The sequence below is a fragment of the Odocoileus virginianus genome, chromosome 14 (assembly GCF_023699985.2).
Source record: "Odocoileus virginianus isolate 20LAN1187 ecotype Illinois chromosome 14, Ovbor_1.2, whole genome shotgun sequence".
NCBI lineage: Eukaryota > Metazoa > Chordata > Mammalia > Artiodactyla > Cervidae > Odocoileus > Odocoileus virginianus.
In genome coordinates this window covers 31,201,000-31,222,073 of record NC_069687.1, presented here as the reverse complement: position 1 = coordinate 31,222,073, position 21,074 = coordinate 31,201,000, and the positions used below count along the sequence as shown (strand labels likewise).

At 38.9% G+C, this 21,074-nt stretch overlaps 1 protein-coding gene across 3 annotated transcripts in view; it reads right to left on the bottom strand.

Moving 5' to 3' along the window:
• IL7R (interleukin 7 receptor) overlaps window positions 1-21,074 on the bottom strand; it is a 31,291-nt gene that overhangs the window by 5,936 nt on the left and 4,281 nt on the right. For 2 of the 3 annotated variants that reach the window (XM_070476578.1, XM_020911343.2), the window contains exons 2-5: window positions 20,190-20,328; window positions 7,925-8,082; window positions 3,136-3,293; window positions 899-1,067 (exon numbers count right to left, since the gene is read on the bottom strand). In XM_070476578.1, the coding sequence (XP_070332679.1) occupies window positions 899-1,067; window positions 3,136-3,293; window positions 7,925-8,082; window positions 20,190-20,328 (624 nt within the window). Of the gene's footprint in view, window positions 1-898; window positions 1,068-3,135; window positions 3,294-7,924; window positions 8,083-20,189; window positions 20,345-21,074 lie in introns of all 3 variants that reach the window. The other variant, XM_070476577.1, reaches the window with a different exon arrangement.

Here is a 21,074-nt window from a genome sequence, read left to right as displayed (position 1 = left end):
CATAGGTTCACAAAGAGTGGGACACGACTGAGCATTCATGCACATCCCAGCCCCACAGCTATTTTATGTTTATACATCTTTGCATGTGCCAGTTGTTAACTCTTGAGTCAGCTTTTTACTTCAAAAGACAAGGATACAGGGGCTTGTACACAGTTTCAGCACTGACTTAGGTGACTAGGTCCAGAACACCTGTTACCTGAAATTTAAAAGGGGCTCAGCATTAAAGATAGCAGCACCCCCTGCCTGAGTCCCGCCACCACGAGAAAGAAGCTACAGGCAGGGCATAATGAGGGGATGCTCTTCCCTACAGTGGCCTCAGCAATTCCCAGGGTGACGAGAGGAGGCTGGTAGAGCAGAGTGGCTCTGCTCATCCCCTAAATGGAAGGTATATGGGGGAGTGTGTTGGGTTCCCAGTGGTCTGCCTGAGCTGTGTTTCTTTGGTTCTTCTGGATGTTCTCAAATTCTTAGACCCCTGGGATATCTTCATTCTTCTAGAAAAGGAGGGATGGGAAAACCACATCAGCCTACCCATCTGCCATCTGCAAAGGTATTCCCTAGAAGGGCCTTAGAGAAATGGAGCGTCGGGATCCCAGTCTGAACTGGTAAAACTAGAGGCATTGGTGGTGTTTTTGTTTAGAACAAGAGGCTCCCAGGAGCTCCTAGGACAGTCGAGTCCTGACAGCCTGTGTCAGCCAAACAGCTACTAACAGTCCTACTCCCCCTCTGTCTACATTCTTCACAAAGGGGCAAAGATGGCAGGTCATTTTTCAAAGGAAGTGTAAGAATACCCTCTGGGAGCCCTAACTTGCGGGTTCTCTTCGTGTTTCTGCCTCTCACTGTCACTCACACGCTTTGACAGATAAAGTACCAGGGGGAACAAGTTCTAGTCACTTCTCACCTGTGCCATTGGTCTCCGGAGTTCTGAAGTGGAAACTTGGACTCCATTCACTCCAGAAGCCTTCAAAATAGTTGGCGTAAGGGATGGACCGAACTTTAATCTCATACATGGCATTGGGTTGTAGTTTTCTCTGTAGGAGTGTCAGCTTGGTGCTAGTTAAATTCACACGCTGAGGAGCAAAAAAAGGCACTACATTTTTAAGGTGGAAAAAGAGGCGCTAGCCAGGATTCCCAAATCATTTCGAGCTGAGTGTCTTTGGTCATGTGGGCACTCTCTTGAGGCTGTCTCACATTAGTTAGGCAAAGGGGCTCTGAAGTGGTGGTGTCAGCAGCAGAACTAGGGCAGAGTGAGCGTGTGAGCTCACCAACGATGCTGCCGGTGGTCAAGGAGGGCAGTGAGGCAGTGGGTCTCTATCTTGATTCAGGTGAGCTGGGCTCTTCCACTCGGGCATCAGTCACTCCCAGGTTCCCACCTTACTTTCTACACTCCAGTATCTTCTTTTTCTTTCTCTCCCTTTCACATCCCAAGGAGAGATGAAAGGGAATGGTAAGATTAGTGAGCAAGAATCGTTTTCCTCTGGAGACATGTCATTTTTCATCGTGAAAAACAATACAGAGACACAGTCTTTTCAACACCGCCTATCATCCTTAAGAGGAAAAAGTGCTCTATCAATTTGATGGGGACAAAGTAATACCCATTGTTATTTACATTTGTATTTATCAGATTGTTAGTTTTATTATACTGATTTAAATTGTATATTCCCTATTTCGTGAGACATTTCCAACTTCCTTACTAGTTTTTCTATCACCTTATTTGTCCTTTTCTTAATATTTTATAAGATATCTTTATATTTTAAGAAGATTAACCATCTGTCAGTTGTATGTGTGGTAATTTAAGCCTAATTTCTAATTTGCTTTACGATTTTGATTATTGCAGATGCTGACATTTATAAACATCTATTTTATGTAGTTACATGTTTCCAGGTTGTGCTTTCTTTTACTGTTTTTATGCTTAGAATGTTCTTCTTCATCTTAGGATTATATAAACATTTATCTGTAAATTTTTTAGCTTGTTTGGGGTTTCACTTTTACATAATTTCTTTAAATCATCTTCTATTTTAATTTTTTTGTTATATGGGGCAAGTTAAGCATTAAGCTTAATTTTTCCCAGTTAACTGATTGTCCTGGTACCATTTATTCAAAATTATTCCTTTCTCTGCTTTCCCACTGATGCAATTTTCAGATAAACCCCAGAAGAGGATGGGCTCAAGGGCACCTACTAGTTTGTGTGTGTATGTGTCAGTGGAGATAGAAGGAGGTCTGGGGTGGGCATTACACCTATGTAAGTAGTTTATAGCAGCAAATTGCAAACACAAAAGACTGATCGTGGCCTGAGAAAAGAAAATAGTATGGATAAGTAGGATCTCTTTCCCCCTGAGAAAGCAGCTGTCATTTGTCTTCTGTTAGTGTGGTACAAAAAGGATGAAAGTTAAGCCAGTGACTTCAGAAGAACCCAAAGCCCTGAGACCTAATTCTCTTCCATTTTCTCCTCAATACAGATTGTGGAGCCAGTCAGACCATTCCAACTGCAGCGACTCATGGAGTCTAAATGACCATCCAGCTTATAAGGATGAAAATTAAGCTGTTACTTCAAGGACTTAAGAACTCAGCCTTGAGAAAAATTGAAGGACATATTGCATCTCCTCTCCTATTTACTTCAGGCTGTTTCCACAACTCCATCAAACCAGATCGTGGCTACAACTTGGTGATTTTCTTTCTGTCTTTTATTTTGCCTGGTTTGCCTGTGAGAGTTGTGCTAAATGTGATTCTTTTTCAGGCTCCCAGATAGAGAGGATGAATTTGATCTCAATCTATAATGGTTAATATATGTCATTAAGAAAATTATAAAGACAAAAAATAGGGCAAGGAAAAAAATGAGAGCTAGGACAAGAATGCGCCAGAGAAGATCCAGGTTTTGTGAAGCCTAAACCTTTTACACTTTGGGGAGATTTTTTAAATAAAAGGTTCATTTCAAGCATAAAATTTCTAGGGACATTTCTCAGGTAAATATACTTCTGAGATTATAAAATACATAGCATTAAGAAGTTTCCATTTTATAGTTTTATATATTTTATAGTTTTTATATACTTTAATCTATACATATAACTTACTTATTAAGATACTTTTATACACATCTGCATAAATTTTACAATGCATAAATATAGTTGACCTACATACCATCCAATTATTTTCTTTTTTTTCCTGACGGTAAGCTACCTCATGTATTAATACTTTCACATACTTCTTCTGCAAGTGTGATGTATTAAATGTCACCACAAAGTCATTTGCTCCCTCACGATAGACAACTCTGACGTCAAAAGGAGCCTCAGGTTTAACTGGAAAGGAAAAAGAAATGAGGTCATTCTATAGGGTAATCAAGGAAACAATTATAATTTTTAAAGTTCATCTACTCTGAAAATCACATTCCTTTCTTGGATCAGTAAAAAACATTTCTTATTCTTCCTGGTTCAAAGCATGACTCCCTGGCAGCTGGGAGTCCTGGGTGTGGTCTTGTGAAGGATGTGGGTGGAAGTGATGTGTACCATCTCCCATCCTGACCCAGAGCCCCCACACGCATGACTACCTGCTGGATCTCCTTCCGCTACTTGGCGTCATAGGTGGAAGAGAGTGGAGAGCCACAGGATGAAGGAATCCTGAATGTTGCTTGAAGGAGCACCTCCCACAGGTTAGAAACACCCATTTTGGCTCTCACATCAGCAAGAAACAAACTCACGGTATTGGAGAAATCTGTTTTAGGGCTTATTAGTTACAGTTGCTGGTACTGATTTTACACAAAAACACATTCTCTTCTCCTTTTGAGTACTAGACAACTTGTAACCAACTACCCCAAAGCAGGAGTATTTGAACTTTGAGTATTCATTATTCCAGTAAAACTGGGACCTTATACATTGTTCCAATAAAACTGGGGGCCTAATCTCAGCTATATGGAAGCTGGGTGTTTGCACCCCAGCTCTGGCTCATAACTTTCAGTGTGACTGCAGGTTGCCCGCTCCTTCAGTCTTGTTTGCATTAGCTCTAAGCTCCTATCTGGCTTCTTCCTCCTGCATACCTGCCTAGGATCACAGGCATTGATATGAAATGCTGTTGGAGGGAGAGGTAATATTTCAGGTTGAACAAATTCGGAGAAAGGTACTGAAATCCTAGCAGTCCATGTGTGTCAGGCTACCTCCCACCCTTGACTTGGGGCTTCCCTGCCTTTTGACCTCTTTGCTGGTCTTTCACTAATGCCTGGGAAGTTAGTTGTCTAGGGATGGGACAGCTACTTGTTTCCATGGCTGATTTCAGACAGAGCTTGGGGGTTGCATAGGTTAAAATCTAACCTAAAGCTATTGTTCATGAGAGAATGTGTGTTCATCAAAATTTCACTCAGTAGATTGAGCTGGATTTCAGGCTATGTGAGCTGGGCTTTAAGATTGACTTACTGACCCATTAAATGAGCTCACATGTTGAAGTTTAACCCCCTTGTCATAATCACTTGCTTGTAGTGGTGGTTGCCTAAGTGTTTCCATCCTTGATTCCCCTAGAGGTACTGAAAAAGAGGAAGTGGTTCTGTCTTTACCCTTGGATATCTTGTGCAAGGGGAAGTTTACCCTTTCTTACCCTCAGAGGTACTATAAAAAGGCAAGATACCCCCAAGGGAAGCAGGAGGAGAGGTCGTGGATGTAGAGAAACAGACCAACAGAGAAGACTGTCAACCCTCTGACACCAGCCAAGCCAGTTCCTTCTTGCCATTCAAGACAGCGATTAAGACTCACATTCTCAACAAAACCTCTGATACTGAATTCCTTGCCTCATTCCTATCTCCCAAGGCCTCTCAGTAATGGGAGAATTGAGGGAAGAACAGACCAATGTTGATTATACACATACTCAGTGTCAAATTTACTTATACCATCTTGAGTCAATGATCACTAAAAATAGAGCTACCATATGAACCAGCAATCCCACTCCTGGGTGTACATCCAGAGAAAAGCATGGTTTGAAAGGATACATACAGTGTTCATTGCAGCACTGTTTACAATAGCCAAGACATGGAAGCAATCTAAATGTCCATTGACAGATGAATGGATAAAGATGTGATATATATATACAATGGAATATTACTCAGCCATTAAAAAGAGTGAAATAATGCCATTTGCAGCAACACAGATGGACCTGGAGATGATCATACTAAACGAAGGAAGTCAGAGAAGGACAAATACGTGATAGCACTTATATGTGGAATCTAAAAAAAATGGATACAAATGAACTTGCTCTCCTTCATTTAGCTTTCATTTCTGTGCCTCACTCTTCTACTGGCTTCCTCAGGCTCTCCCACACAGGTATGCTTCTAGCCTCAAAGATGCATCTGAGCAAATTAGAAAAAGGTGTTCATCCCTCAAGCAACATTAAAAAAACTTTATTTATTCTTGACACAACCTGAACTATGATATCAGTTTACCTTGACAAGAAAAGGGGAGAAATAGAAAACTGCCCCTCCAGACTTTACTGGGGGCTTACACCTAGAGAAGGGAGTATAAGTAACAGGGCAGGTGGCTTCTGGGGAGCTGGGCTCTGGGGAGTAATCAGAAGCATCCAATTTCAGTTTAGTTAAATGACAGTTTTAGTAATGAGATGTCACATTAGGAACCAGAAGAAGATGCTACTGGGAGACATGTCTTCACCACCACTCATCCTTGCCCAGCTGTGCTTTCTGAAACCCCGAGGTGCTCATACCACCCCTTCACAGATCCATGCTACCAATGGGGTGCACACCCTGTCTCTCCCCTGGCCCCTCAGAGGAGGCAACAGATCAGGTTTGCTGTTTGCTGGGTAGTACGGAATGTGAGCTTCTAAAAACACTGGGTATATGAAATTTGGGGGCTTCCCAGGGTACAGGTTGCCACCAGGAGCCTGGGAGTGGGCCCTCAGTGTTCACAGGCTCTAGCTCTAAGAGACCTGTGAGTCCTGTGAACTGGGTGAGTTTCTGTAGGAAGGGGATCTCCTCTGGGGTTCCAGGACTCTGGCACAGGACAGAGTGTCTGCCCTCTCTGCCTGCTCTCCGGGACTGAACATGGATTTGCAGTGTAAATGGTGAACCTTTAGATATAGTGCCCTGTGCACAAACCGAACATCCATCCATAGAGGCCGAGCCCCCAAATGATCAAAAGGCATCTTGCTTGTGTCCCGTACTCAGAGACACCCAGTCGTGCCACACACCCGAGGCATTCACACTGGTTGTGTCTATAGCCTCTTTTCTACTCTACCTCTGCTTCTTCACAAGATGCTTGTTCACACATGAAGCGTCTGTGTTTACTCTTTACCGTCTTTCATCTTAGTGGTACAAAGCTGAGAACTAGGCTCTAAGTTTCTCTTTGTTGTCTCTAATGAGTATTATTCTCTTACCTTCAATTTTCTTTTAGAAGGGTGAAGGGAGGGATTGCAAATAGGGAGAGAGAGAGCCGTAGTATTTAAAACCAGCCAAAAAAAAAAATGCACCCTTCAATCACTTTGAATAGTTTCCCCCTACCTGTGTTGTTTCACTTGTCAATCGAAATAGGCAGAATGGATACAAGAAGTTAGGGTTCCATTGCACCAACATATCAAAACTGGCTTAGACATTTCCCCTCCACCAGGGTATCTCTGAGGTTTTGAAGAAGAACATTAGTCACCTCAGTGTCATAAATCTGTAAGTAATGGGAAAAAACTTTTTGTGTCTATATTCCCAATCTATCAGATTGATTTATTTGTTTGGTAACTGAATGGTGAATTGGTAATTAATACTGACATAACAGGGCTTCCAGGTGGTTTTGTAGTAAAGAGTCTGCCTGCCAATGAAGTAGGCATGAGTACGATCCGTAGGTCAGGAAGATCCCCTGGAGAAGGAAATGGCACCCTGTCCATGGGATTTCCCAGGCAATAATACTAGAGTGGGCCGCCACTTCCTTCTCTGGGGAATCTTCCCCGACCCAGGAATTGAACCCCTGTCTCCTGCTTGGCAGGTGGATTCTTTACCACGTGCCACCTTGGAAGCCCCGTTAAAGACATAACTAACATTTAAATCATTAAACTGAGTAAAATCGATTACTCTCTAACATCTGGTAGCCCTTATTCAATCAGATGAAGGCTTTAAAGGCAAAGACTGAGATTCCCTGAAGAAGAAGCAATTCTGTCCTAAGAATGTAACATAGAATCACTGCTTGAGTTTCAGGGCTGCCTGGTCTGCCCTCTGGAATTTTGACTCTTTCCTACCCTCTGGAATATCCACTCTTGCCTGAATTTTTAGCCTTCTTGGTCACCCTATAGGCTTTAGACCTTCCAGCTCCTACAATCATGATGGTTGATTCCTTAAAATAAATTTCTTTTTCTCATCTCTCTTCTCTCTCTCTCTATCCTATTGTTTCAGTTTCCTCTGGAGAAAGCTAATACGAAGGCATATTTATATGTATGGCTGTATCCCTTCACTGTTCACCGGAAACTATCAAAACATTGTTAATCAGCAATACTCCAATGAAAAATAAAAAGTTTTTTTTTTAAAGGTACATTTACTTTAAAAAAAACTTGGTAATTTAGTTAAACACATTCAGAATATAGTAGGCTTATGGGAGAAGATTACAAGGAATTCAGGAAAAGGTAATGTGAGGTAGAAAAGGATGTGAGTAGGTAAAGTACTGGAGGCCCAGTTCCAGCTAGACACTTCAAACAGATGAACGCTCCTGCAGGCTGTAAGCGCCAGTCACCCTCTTTCATAGCTGAATTTGAAGACCCTCAGAGTTCTCTCACAGTAAGAATTAATAACATCAGCTTCAAACTTTCATTTCTCTTAAAAATTTATGTGCCTTAGAGAATTTGATCTTTTCTATTGTAAAGTTTTCATGATTTGTCCACTTTTAACATCTCAAAACTTTAGACACTATCTGTCTTCCAATATCAGAAAAATGACAACATATCCCCATATACAACTTCTTACCTATCTTGACTATGTTCATTTTTCTGCAAGTCATGTTCTTTTTTTCAAGCTTCACGCATATTTTACTGTCTCCAATCAGTAAGAATTTCTTTGTCTTGAGGAAATACCTCTCTTGCAGTTTATTAAAATTCAGGCAATCTACATCCAAAAGTGCCCCACTGTAAAAAAAAAAAAAAGGAATTTGTCTTAATTCAAGTATTATTGTATAGAGTGAAATAGCGTCATATCTACGTTTCAGTTGTGTGGCTTTAAATTTGTCCATAGAGTAGATCCACATTCGAGAGTTCAGCTCCATTCAGTTCAGTTGCTCAGTCGTATCCGACTCTTTGTGACGCCATGCGCTGCAGCATGCCAGGCCTCCCTGTCCATCACCAACTCCCGGAGTTTACTCAAACTCATGTCCATTGAGTCAATGATGCCATTCAACCCCCTCATCCTCTGTCATCCCCTTCTCTTCCTGCCTTCAATCTTTCCCAGCATCCGGGTCTTTTCAAATGAGTCAGTTCTTCACATCAGGCGGCCAAAGTATTGGAGTTTCAGCTTTAGCATCAGTCCTTCCAATGAATATTCAGGACTGATTTCCTTTCGGATGGACTGGTTGGATCTCCTTGCTGTCCAAGGGACTCTCAAGAGTCTTCTCCAACACCACAGTTCAAAAGCATCAATTCTTTGGTGCTCAGGTTTCTTTATGGTTCAACTCTCGCAGCCATACATGACTACTGGAAAAACCATAGCCTTGACTAGACGGACCTTTGTTGGCAAAATAATGTCTCTGCTTTTTAATATGTTCCTTGAGAGAGAGAAAATTAAAGTAAAATAGCTTTTTGCTGCCATCCTAATGTGCTGATTTACTCAAGCTCTAGATGTAAGTGAACCTGAAATAGTCAAACAAGTACATGAAAATAATGAAATATTCTTAACTTTTAGACTTGATTACTAGAAGATAAATACTTTGTTTAGGTGGGAAGCTAATTTCTTTCTTTTTATTTTTTGATGTTCTGCAGAAATATATTGAAAAAGAAAAAGCCTGTAAATAAATATTGACAAATAAGTTTAAATTAATCTAAAGGATTATATACAAAAAGTTATATACACTACAGGGATTTCCCTGATGGTCCAGTGGTTAAGAGTTTCTTCCAATGCCAGGTATGCAGATTCAGTCTCTGAGGAACTAGTAATAGGCTCTCACATGCCTTGGGGCAGCTGGACCCATGTGCCAAAACTACTGAGGCTGCACATCACAACTAAAACCCAGCACAGTCATAAAATAAAATATGTGTGTGTGTAAATCGCTCAGTCATGTCCAACACTTTGCAACCCCATAGACTGTAGCCAGCCAGGCTCCTCTGTCCATGGGATTATCCAGGCAAGAATACTGGAGTAGGTTGCCATTTCCTCCTCCAGGGAATCTTCTCAACCCAGGGATTGAACCCAAGTCTCCCACATTGCAGGCAGAATCTTTACTGTCTGATCCACCTGGGAAAAACAACCCCTGCCCCCCACCTACCCCACATATAGGAAAATATTAAAAAAAAATACACTTAATAGGTAATTTTGGAATTTTTATGGGTAATTTTGGCTGAGTTTCACTGTTAATTAATCAACAGACTGTTAAATCAACTCTTCTCCCCACACTTCTTGGATTAAATGCTCCAGGAACTGAATTCTGTCACTTCTGTGACCTCCTATTCCCTAAAACATCAGACTTACAGGAAATGCAAGAAAAGAGAATGTTGCCTACAATGCAACTCCATCGAAAGCTCCAAATTGTACTCTTTCAAAAAATTCCTCCAGGGATGGGACCCACATCTCCTGTCTCCTACACTGCAGGCAAATTCTTTACTACTGAGCCATCAGGGAAGCCTACATGCATCCCCTGCTGTATTAAAAACAGATAACCAACAAGGACTTACAGTATAGCATGTGGAACTCTGCTCAATGTCACGTGGCAGCCTGGATGGGAGTGGAGTTTGGGGAAAATGAATACACATGTATGTAAGACTAAGTCCATTTGCTCTTCACCTGAAGCTATCACTGTTTATTAATCAGCTAGATCTCAATACAAAAAGTTATTTTTTTAATATGTTTTACTTCCAGAATAGCTTATATCACACTAACCTTTGACAAAAAAACTACAATAAACTTTGAACAAGATATTTTTGAAAATACTCTTTAAATACTATTGGAGAATAATCAAAAGTAGGCAGAAACTAAAGGGAATTTAATTCTTTAGAAAAGCGTGAATTAGATCTTTCTTTCTATGTTGTTTGTTTTGTTTTATCTAAGGCTACTTTGTGGTGGGCGTTTAGAATCTAATAGAAGGCCACAGTTTTACTGTCTTAAGTTAGAGGATAGAATTTCATTTGGCTGGAATGGCTGGGTATTTTTAAGGGGGAAGAGCCTAGAAATGAAGAAGCTTTAGAGATAGAAGACACCGGGTCTATACATAAACTCTGCTTAAATTATTATATGTCCCCTTAATTATGCTAATGTGGAGGAAGCTCCAAGGAAACTGTGAAAATAGCTAGATAGTTCTAGAAAGAACTAAACATATTTTTGGTGCTGCCTGAAAAGAAAAATTTGGAGATTAATCCAGCTAAGTTAACTGAGTAACAGAGTTAAAATTAATGCTTGCCAGAGGAAATTAGGGAGAAGGCAATGGCAAACCACTCCAGTACTCTTGCCTGGAAAATCCCATGGAAGGAGGAGCCTAGTAGGCTGCGGTCCATGGGGTCGCGAAGAGTCGGACACAACTGAGAGACTTCACTTTCATGCATTGGAGAAGGAAATGGCAACCCACTCCAGTATTCTTTCCTGGAGAAATCCCAGGGATGGGGGAGCCTGGTGGGCTGCCGTCTATGGGGTCGCACAGAGTCGGACATGACTGAATTGACTTAGCAGCAGCAGCAGAGGAAGTTATCAAAACCCAGTAAATAAATAAACCACCCTATTTTCAAAAGCACTCTTCCTACATTCAAAAGCTGTTGCAAAAAAGCAGAAAAAGAAAATCATGACACATAGTCAAATCAAAAAGCAGTCAATGGAAACTGACCCTAAGATGACTCGGATATCGGAACCAGCGGAAAAGAACTTTTCAGCAGCTTTTGTAAATATGCTTAAGGGCTAAACAAAAAATGCTATCATAATTATTAAACAAATTTATAACTTAAGTGGAGAAGTGGAAACTAGAAAAGAGAACAAAATGAAAATACTATAACTGACAAGTATAAATGTAAAGGATGGCCTTAATAGTGGATAGAAGATGGCAGAAGCAAAGGTTGGTGAAGTTGAAGATAGATCAATAGAAATTATTCAGTCTGAAACAACAGAAACAAAGTCTTGTTGACCTGTGGGACAATATCAAGGGGACAAATAAATATGCAGTTAGAGTTTCAGAACAAAAAGAAAGAATTTGGCTGAAAAATACTTAAAGAAATAATATTCCCAAATTTCCAATATGTCGGAAAGCATACCAACTTCTGGGCTTAAAAAACTCAGCCAATTCAAGCAGAGTAAGTTCAAAGGAAACCATACCTAGGTACATCATGGTCAAATGGCTGAAAAGCAAAGGCAAATAAATCTTGAAAGCATGCAGAGAAGTAGATCACTTCTCATCAGAAATTTTGTGACCCAGAAGACATTGGAATAATATATTTAAGACTCTGAAAGGGGAACAATTGTCTGCTTTGAATCCTTATAGTATAAAATATTCTTCAATAATGAAGGCAAAATAAGGATATTTTTAGCTATACAAAAATTTACATTATTTGTTTTAGGAAGTTCTTTAGACCAAAGGGAAATAATACTAGGTGTAATTTCAGATCTACAGGAAGCAATTAGGTGTACCATAATAAATATAAAAAACACCACATATTTTCTTTTCATAAATTCTTTAGAGATAAAGATTGTTCAGGACTTCCTTGGCAGTCCAGTGGTTAATACTCTGTGCTCCCAATGCCAGAGGGACAGGTTCAATCCCTGGTCAGGGAACTAAGATCCTGCTTGCCACACAGTGTGACCAGAAAAAAGAAAAAGATTTTTTAAAAACAAATAATGTAATATTATTGCGAAATTAGCAATATACATAGATATGAAATATATGACAGTAGTACAGAGGCTAGAATGTGCTAAGTACAATTGTGTTGTTCCAAGTTCCTTATGTTTCGCATGAAATAGTACATTAGCTCTAAACTCTGATAGGAAATGGTTGAATATTGCAACACTTAATATAAAAAGAAATAGTGCCCAAATGTGTAAGTAAGGAAGACATAGAATGTTTCAATAGTTCCATTTCTTTCAAAGAAGTTAAATTGATTATTAATAAATTTTCCTACAAAGACAATTTTATGTCCAGATAAAACTGGTGAATTCTATCATAAGTGCCAATCTTACACAAATTCTCTCAGAAAATTAGGGAGAAATGAACCTTTCCCAACTTGTTTTAGTGAAGTTAATTCAAGTCTGGTACCAAAAGCTGGCAAAGATATTACAGAAAAGAAATTTATAAATTAATATTCCTCAATTAAATGTTAATATATTGATGCTAACACATAATGATAAAGTAGGATGCATTGCAGGAAATCAAGGTAGGGTTAACAATCAAAGATCAATCAATATGATTCACCACATGAACAAAATAAAAAACATGGAGCATCTGATCATCTCAATTGATGTGGAAAAAGCTTATGACAAAATTCAACATCCATTTACAACTAAAATCTCAGTAGACACCTCAACCTGATAAGGGGTACTTAACGAAAAGTCTATGGTTAAGAACATGCTTGGTGGTGAACTAGTTAACAGTTTTCTCCTAAGATAAGGACAAAGCAGGAATATCTATTTTTCCTACTTTTATTCAGCAGTATACTGGAGGTTCTAACCATTGCATAAGGCAAGAGAAACAAATAAAACTCATCAGTTTGGAAAGAAAGAAAATGAAATTTTGTTAATTTTCAGACATGTTTGTTTACATGGAAAACTATAAGGATATTCCAACACAATTACAGGAACGAATATAGTGATTTCATTAAGGTCAGTTTACAAAAGTCAATCTTATTTCTATAGACTAGTGTCCAAAAATTGGAAAATAATTTTAAAAAATAACAGCTCCACTTATGGTAGCAATAAAACATAAAATGCTTAGAAATAAAATTAACAAAGGATGTTTAAGGCATTTCCAAAGGAAATTACAAAACATTCCTGAGAGCTATTAGAGGAAATCTAAACAGAGAACTATATTCATGGATTAGCAAATTGAGTGCTGAAAAGATGAAAGTTTTCCCCAAATTGGTATATATAATTTTAATCAAAACCTCAGCAGGATTTTTTAAAAATTGGCAAGCTTATTCTAAAACTTATGTGGAAACACAAAGAACTCAGAATAGCCAAACAACACTGAAAAAAAGTAGAACAAAGATGAAGGACTCAGAGACTTGATTTCAAACTTACTATAAGATTATGATCATCAAGACAGCTTAACACTGTCACAAGGATAGAAATATTGATCAAAGGATAATAAAATGTTCTGAAATAGACCCACACATATAAGGTTTATTGATTTTAAATACATGCACCCAATGAATTCAGTGGAAACAAATTTCTTCAGCAAATAGTCCTGGAACAATTGAACAAATATGTGGAAAATATGGACCTCAATTTCACAAAAATTAATTGGGTATGGAGTATAGTTCTAAATATAAAGACTAAAATTGTGAACTGTTTAGAAGAAAACATGAGAAAATATCTTCCTAACTTTGAGGGTAGGCACAAATATGACACAAAAACACTAAATATAAAAAAGAAAAATAAAACAAATTGGGCTGCATCAAATGAAAATCTTTTGCTTATTAAAATATGCCATTAATGAAATGACAATAGCAGATTCATTGATAGCAATTCATTAATAAAATGAAATAGCAGGAAATAGTTGTAGTACATATATCTAACATCATAATTGTATATAGAGCATATGAAGAACTCACACCCAAAGGACAAAGAATGAAAAAAGACAAAAGTCTAACAGTTACTTGCCAAAAGAATACATACAAATGGCCAACAGTACATGAAAAGGTGGTCAACATTATTTGTCTTGCAAAATGTAAATAAAATAATGAGATACTATTTCAATCTCAAATATTGGGAATAATGTGCAGTTCTCATACATTGAGAGCAGGAGAGTAGAATGATATGACCACTTTGGAAAACTTGTTGGGCAGTTTCTTATAAAGGTAAAAATACACCTACCCCAGTGATACAGTAATTCCACTCCAAGATTTTTACTTTAAAAAAGTGAAAATTTATATTAAACTGATTTGTGAAAGAATGTTAGTGATAACTTTAAAAAAGAATAATCTCAAACTTGAGAAAACTCAGATGTCCATTAAAAAACAAAAGGATTAAAAATTTGTGATAAATTTGTTGGAGTACAGTTGATTAACGATGTGTTGGTTTCAGGTATACAACGAAGTGATTTGGTTATACACATACATGTATCTAGGGCCTTCCAGTGGCTTAGCAGTAAAGAATCTGCCTGTCAATGTAAGAGACACGGATTCGATTACTGGGTCAGGATGATCCTCTGGAGGAAGTCATTGCAACCCACTTTAGTATTCTTGCCTGGGAAATCTCATGGACAGAGGAGTCTCGGAGTCAGACAGGATTTAGAAGCTAAACAACAACAATAAAAACCACAACAACATACATGTATCTATTCTTTTTCAAATTGTTTCACACTTAGGTTGTTAAATAATATCGAACAGAGTTCCCTGTGCCATACAGTAGGTCCTTGTTGGTTATCCATTTAAAATATAGCAGTGTGTGGGAGTGGGGATAGGGATGGGGAATACATGTAAATCCATGGCTGATTCATGCCAATGTATGACAAAACCACTACAATATTATAAAGTAATTAGCCTCCAACTAATAAAAATGAATGGAAAAAAAATATAGCAGTGTGTACATCAATCCCAAACTTTCTAACTATCCCTCTCCTCAACCCTTCCTCCCTGCTATTTATAGAGAGATATTTGTTTAACTTGTATATATAGGTAAAGAAATAAAATCTCACCATCTAACCTTGATCAATGATTTATAAAGATGGATGAGGACAAGAGTAAAATTTCTTAAAAAAAATCTATGGTATATTTGAACAGTGGAATTAATACTCAGCAAGTGGTAAGATGAGCTATGAGATGAGCATAAACATGGATAAATCTCAAAAACATTTTGTTTTGTGAAAGAAGTCAGACAGAAAAGAGGGAGCAGTGTATTATTTCATTTATAAGAACTATCAGAAACCAGCAAAACCAAGGGTGATAGAATTCAAAACTGATTTCTCACAGGAGATTAGACATTGAAAGGGGACATGATGTATCCTTCTAGGGTGAAAGGAATTTTCTGCATCTCAACTGAGGTGATGGCAACATGTCATATATGTTTCTCAAAACTCATTTAGTATTTTTACATTTTACCATAGGTAAACTTTACCCCCCAAATGAACTGTAATCAAAAAAGAAAGTAAAATGAAATTAACAAATGACATAAAAATTAAAGAAGCAAAGCCAAGTATGTATTCTCACTGTAAAAATAAACAATGCAGAGTAAAAGGAAAATTACTCATTTCTCTTCTTTCCTTCAACCCCCAGTTTGATTCACATCCCTTGTGGTAACCATGGTTACCAGTTTGTTTTCCCTATATACCATTTAAATCCAGCCACAGAGTACTAAAAAGAAGTAAACTGGGTCAAATTGGAAGTGAGGATTGTGGTAGAAAATGGTTGGCTTCTGTGAAGAGAATTCTTCTCATTAATCAGATTTTTTTTAGAGAAAAAAATTATGGAGAGTATATTCTCCAAAGGTCATTTGCTACCCCCACAGTGTAGAATGTGTGTTGGTTTTCTGCGATGAAATTGGATGTGTGTACACGTTTCTCTGCATGTGCACATATAAGCCCTTTCCAGGATCATTCCTGAGTTCTCTAGCAGACATGTGTGGAATATTCAATTGCAGATCCTTAGTGTATAGGAATGTTCCAGTACTGTTGGACATTTGAGAAGAATCTAAAATGATATTCTCAATTCATTCTTGCTTTTCAAGAAATGTGAGCAATGAGCAACAACAATGAAGCATCACCATATGGCTGCCTTACAAGGATGGGCACCCTTTAAGGGCCCTGAGCTCTAGGACCTGCTCTCTGTGGAGGGGAAGCCGTGATAGGAGACTAAGAGACGACTGTGGTCTAGAAGAGACAGCCTCGTTTCATGCCCCTGACCCTGGCTTCAGGTGATCAGAGGAAACTCGGGGTCTCCCATGAGTGGCTCAACTCTAGTCAATCCAATTAATTTCAATTCGCTTAATTAAATTAAAACAACTTACTTGGTGCTAAGTGTGTATTGTGAGGATTAGGAATGTTCTAGGACTACACTCCCCAACACAATGGCCACAGCCCCATGTGTGGATTTTGAATCTTTGAAATATGGCTTGTTTAAATTGAGAGGTGCTCCAAATATGAAATACCAGATTTTGAAGATGTAGATATTCAAAATACCTCATGAATATTTATATTCATACTGTTCATATTTTTTGTTCATGTAGGTTGAAATGATAATATTTTGGCAATATTACATTAAATAAGACATTATTAAAACTAATTTTCACCTATTTTTTTTAAATGTGGCTACTAGACAGCTTAAATTACATATATCACTCCCACATTTGTGGGTCATATTATATTTCTATTGGATACAACTGTTTTAGGGTATTTTGGTGGGGAGAAAAGATCACTACAGGCACCTAAGTAGACCCATAGGCTAGCAAAATTGGTCCCGTGGAGGACATCAACCCTAAGCTACTTACACAAATTCCTTTTTTCTGAAAATAGAGACTGCTGGGGACCACAGAATTCTTCACCTCAGTGCCACTTTCCTCAATCTCCTACAAACGTGTGTAGTTTAGTGTGATAAACACATTTCTCTTGTTGGTGCAAGCAGGTATTTACATGGAAATACTAAAAACAAACCGCAAATGTTATTCCTCATTTGGTCCTAAAAGACAGAATCTTCTCAAAAGTTAGTATGGCTTAGAAAGGGCTTGATTAACAACGCTTAACAGATATTGCTGGTTAAGTCAGGAACATGAGGTAAGCTGGGCTGGATGCAACCTGTGATGTTGGTGGTAATTGATGAAAAAAAAAATGACATATTTGAAGTGGTATCTGTAGGTGGCATGTGGGAGTGACTGTGGTGCCTCCACCAATGCGGAAATAAAGGAAATGCAATTATCTTCTGAGAGCTGCCTGTGAAAATTATGCAAACAGCTAAAAAGCAGGGGCCCAAATTTACATGCCTATGGTGTCCACGTGGGTAATGAAAATGAGAACAGTGGGCTAACTTCATGACTGAGATTTAATTCTCCATCTATGGAAGCCATCAGAATTCTGTTCAGTTAATTTTTGCTGTTTGGGCCCAGTATTACCAAATCTGATTTTCAAAGAGATACCTAGATTTTTAAATGTTAGCAACTAAATCAAAAAAGAAAATTAACCACTTTGAGATCTGAATCAAATAACTGGTTTTATCAATAAAATCAGCAAACAGATTTCCTTTGTTTTGCTTCTATATTTACTGAACCTTTGGATCACATTTTTAAATGAAAATCCCATGACACAAAATTAAATATCATTTACAGGCACCGACCATAAGCCAGACACTAATCCTTCTACCTCAGTGTGAGCAGTTGTTATGATCAGACTTTAAATGTGATTCTCAGGTCACAAAGCTAGTTACTGGGGTTATTGGTTATATTGATTATTGAGATAACAACCTCCCTGCCTGTTTCTGGAGCTTCAGCTTTGTCACTGCTAGTACCTGGGAGCCGGTCAGGGTGCTGGTGAACAAAAAATTTCTAGGTGCCCCAGTGAGAGTGGATTTATACTGATGCACGATCTACTGCCCTCTCTGTCACCTCCCCTCAAAGACTTGAGCGCGGGATGAATATTTGGTTCACTGGAAGAGTTGCATTTATCCATGTGAAGTCGTCACTTGGCGTGCTGGTCATTCGCCTCTGTGATTTTGGCTAATCCAAGTCCATCCCCGAGAGATGGATCCGCATGTTGAACCCTAAATTATTGGTTTCTAAGCCTGGGAGTCTGGTGGCCAGATCAGGCAGGTGGTAAGTGCTTGCTGGAAAATGACCCTGGTGAGCCCTCTGGGAAACATCTGGTTTCCATCAAAAACCCCACCTGTGTAAAGACCAGCAGAACTCAGTTTTCAGTGATTTCCAATTTCTTTCCTTATAAATTTATATTCACAGGAAAAAAAAAAAGCTCGCATAAAGCAATTTTGGGGGAAAGAAATCCAAACTTAGCAACAAATTCAACACTGTTTAAGGGGATTTAACCTGAGTTACAGCCCCCCAGGTGGCCCTAAGTGGTAAAGAACCCTCCTGCCAATGCAGGAGACATAAGAGATGCAGGTTCAATCCCTGGGTCTAGAAGATCCCCTGGAGGAGGGCATGGCAACCCTCTCTAGTATTCTTGTCTGGAGAATCCCAGAAGGAGCTTTGTTGGCTATAGTCCATAGAGTCACAAAGAGTCAGACATGACTGAAATGACTTAACACACACTTAACTTGAGCTACACCGCTGCTCAGAACCCAGGAGTTGCACGAATCTTCCCCTCAAGGTGTGGCTAACTTTGTGAAGATGACTGCCCTCTAGAAGCATCTTAGCCTACTAAGGGCTTCATACTTACTTTTTAACACAGAAAACATGTCTTAAAATAATCCCTTTCCAATGGAAATACCTGAATCCAACCTAACAACCCAAATGGAGGCTACGGACAAGTTAAAATACGACAGGAGAAATCAAGAGACTCGTGAGAGGAAGTGGGGAAGTGTGTTCAAGTGGCCAAGGAAGTGGTCAGGTACTGTTATGAGTGAAAGTGGACAGAAGGTCAACCTCTGCCTCCCCAATTAAAACCACTGCCGTTTACCACCCAGCTGGCTGGAGAGGCAAAGCAGACCTCTGTGTCAGAGGGGGTTTTGCCCACAAAAATAATGTGCGTCTTTTGAATGAGTTGTTCAGCAGCTTTAGTGGAGTCTACTTGTTGCACAGACTCTGGACATTGTCGGTTCTTCTTCTCTAGATGTATGTTATTCCTGGAAAGCATGTGATAGAAGTGAACTGACAGAGGCAGACTGAGAACACACTGTGGCATTCAAGTCCAAGGTCATATTTATCCAAAGACCTTAGCAGGAGACATTGAATGCACAGAGGCAGGAAATTAACATAAGACATGGGATTCAAGGCTTGTCAAGACCAAGTATTGTGGGAGATTGGCTGTCTATGGAATATAAGAAGCCCTCTTTTACTACTGGTAGATTTTGACTCATTTTCCTTACTACACAACTAACTAAAATTAGGTTATCTGATACGAATTTGGAAATAGCCACAAGTCAGAATTTCATGACAGAGTATTTTTTTTTCAAGTCATCAGAGATAGTAACTCCTGGCAACAAGAGATGATTTGTGGAAGAGGGAGAAAATAAGTTCTCTGAGCTCTTTACTAAACTTTCAAATCAGCTAAGAGACTTTCTCTTTCTTTTTACCTTTCTTAGTGGCTCCATGAAACCCAGAGTCAATTTCTTCCTGTGGATTTTTAGAAAACTGGTATTGGCAACTGGCTGGGTGGCAGTTGGGTCTAGATTCCCAGAGTTTTGACTTAATGCCTTTTTTTCATTACTTATTACATACTAGATGTTATCATCCAATTAAATAATTGAAGTATTAAATTATTTAATCTCACATCTCCCTATGAGGTGGTATTTAACAGGTGAAGAAACAAAGGAACAGATAAGTTACACAATTTACTCTAGGTTAAAAAGCCAGTTAAGTGCTCATGTTAGGATCAGAAACCAGGCACCTGCCCTGAGTGTGGCTTGAAGACACTAGCTTGTTCCACGTTGGGCAAAGAGCCTTCAGGGGAGGAGACAATCAGAATTTAATTCTGCCATGAAGTCAGGAGGGATGTGGGACCTGCCACATCCACACCATCATTTGGCTGCAGCAGTGAGGACCTGAAAGATGAGCTCCCGAGTGTTTCTTTGCTTGAGTCTCTTGGTGAAAGACGAGTTTGAGGAAGTTTTTGGAATTTACTCAATTTTAATATTTGATAATTAGCCCCCACACTCTCCTTTGCAGCTGTTGCTGTGCAGTATACGAAAGAGAGACGGAGGATTTATAAGCACCCACTGACGGCACCATTCCTCACCATATTTCAAATTCCAGGTTGGTGCTGTTGACGTCCGAGTCATCAAACGTGCAGGTCAGCAAGTGCTGGGGTCCGTCCACTTCCAGCTGACTGTAGCATGAGAATGCGTAGTCATCCAGTTCTGCGTCGTCAAAATCTCCTGGCAAGGAACAAACCTACAGATGTTAATGGAGCCAATAAGTGCCTCCTTGTGCAATCTGGACTAATGTTGCTGAAATGGCAGCCTTTCATGGCAGACATGAAGGAGTGGTGATTGTTTGTCTAAAGATGGAAAGCCCAAGGGCAAAGACAAGAAACAGGACTTCAAAAAAACAAAAATAAAAGCAAACGAAATGACAAAACTCAAATAAAACAATGAGCACAGATTTTTTTCTAATAGAAAAAAGTCATCACAATTAATAAATAGTCTCCAAAGATTTATAAATATCTCTGCTATTGGGTAAGAGCATTGGAGATCTAGAATGAGGCACTGAGTGCATCCTTTCTTTTGTATAATGAGTATTTCTTTTGTTAGTTTATACATTTAAATGAGATACTCTATTATTCATGTGCCACCTAATCTAGTCTTGTACTTTATTACTAATCTTCCTTTATTGCCTCCCAAGAAATTTTTTTGAATGAATGAAAGAAGATGATAGCTATCTTGCAGTTAGAAGTTCACTTCTTAAAATAGTAGCTTTCCCTTACCTAAACAGGTATCCCACCTAAAATCTCCATTGATTTTTCCCATTGTATGAATATATATTTAAGGCCACTTGTCTTAAGCTACTAACTGAGGCAAACAGGATCAGAAAAAATTACATCACAGGACTCAGACCTGGTGGAGCTTCCCATGAATCTTAAAGATACTACTTCTGTGCTTGTATATCCTACCTTTAGAGATAT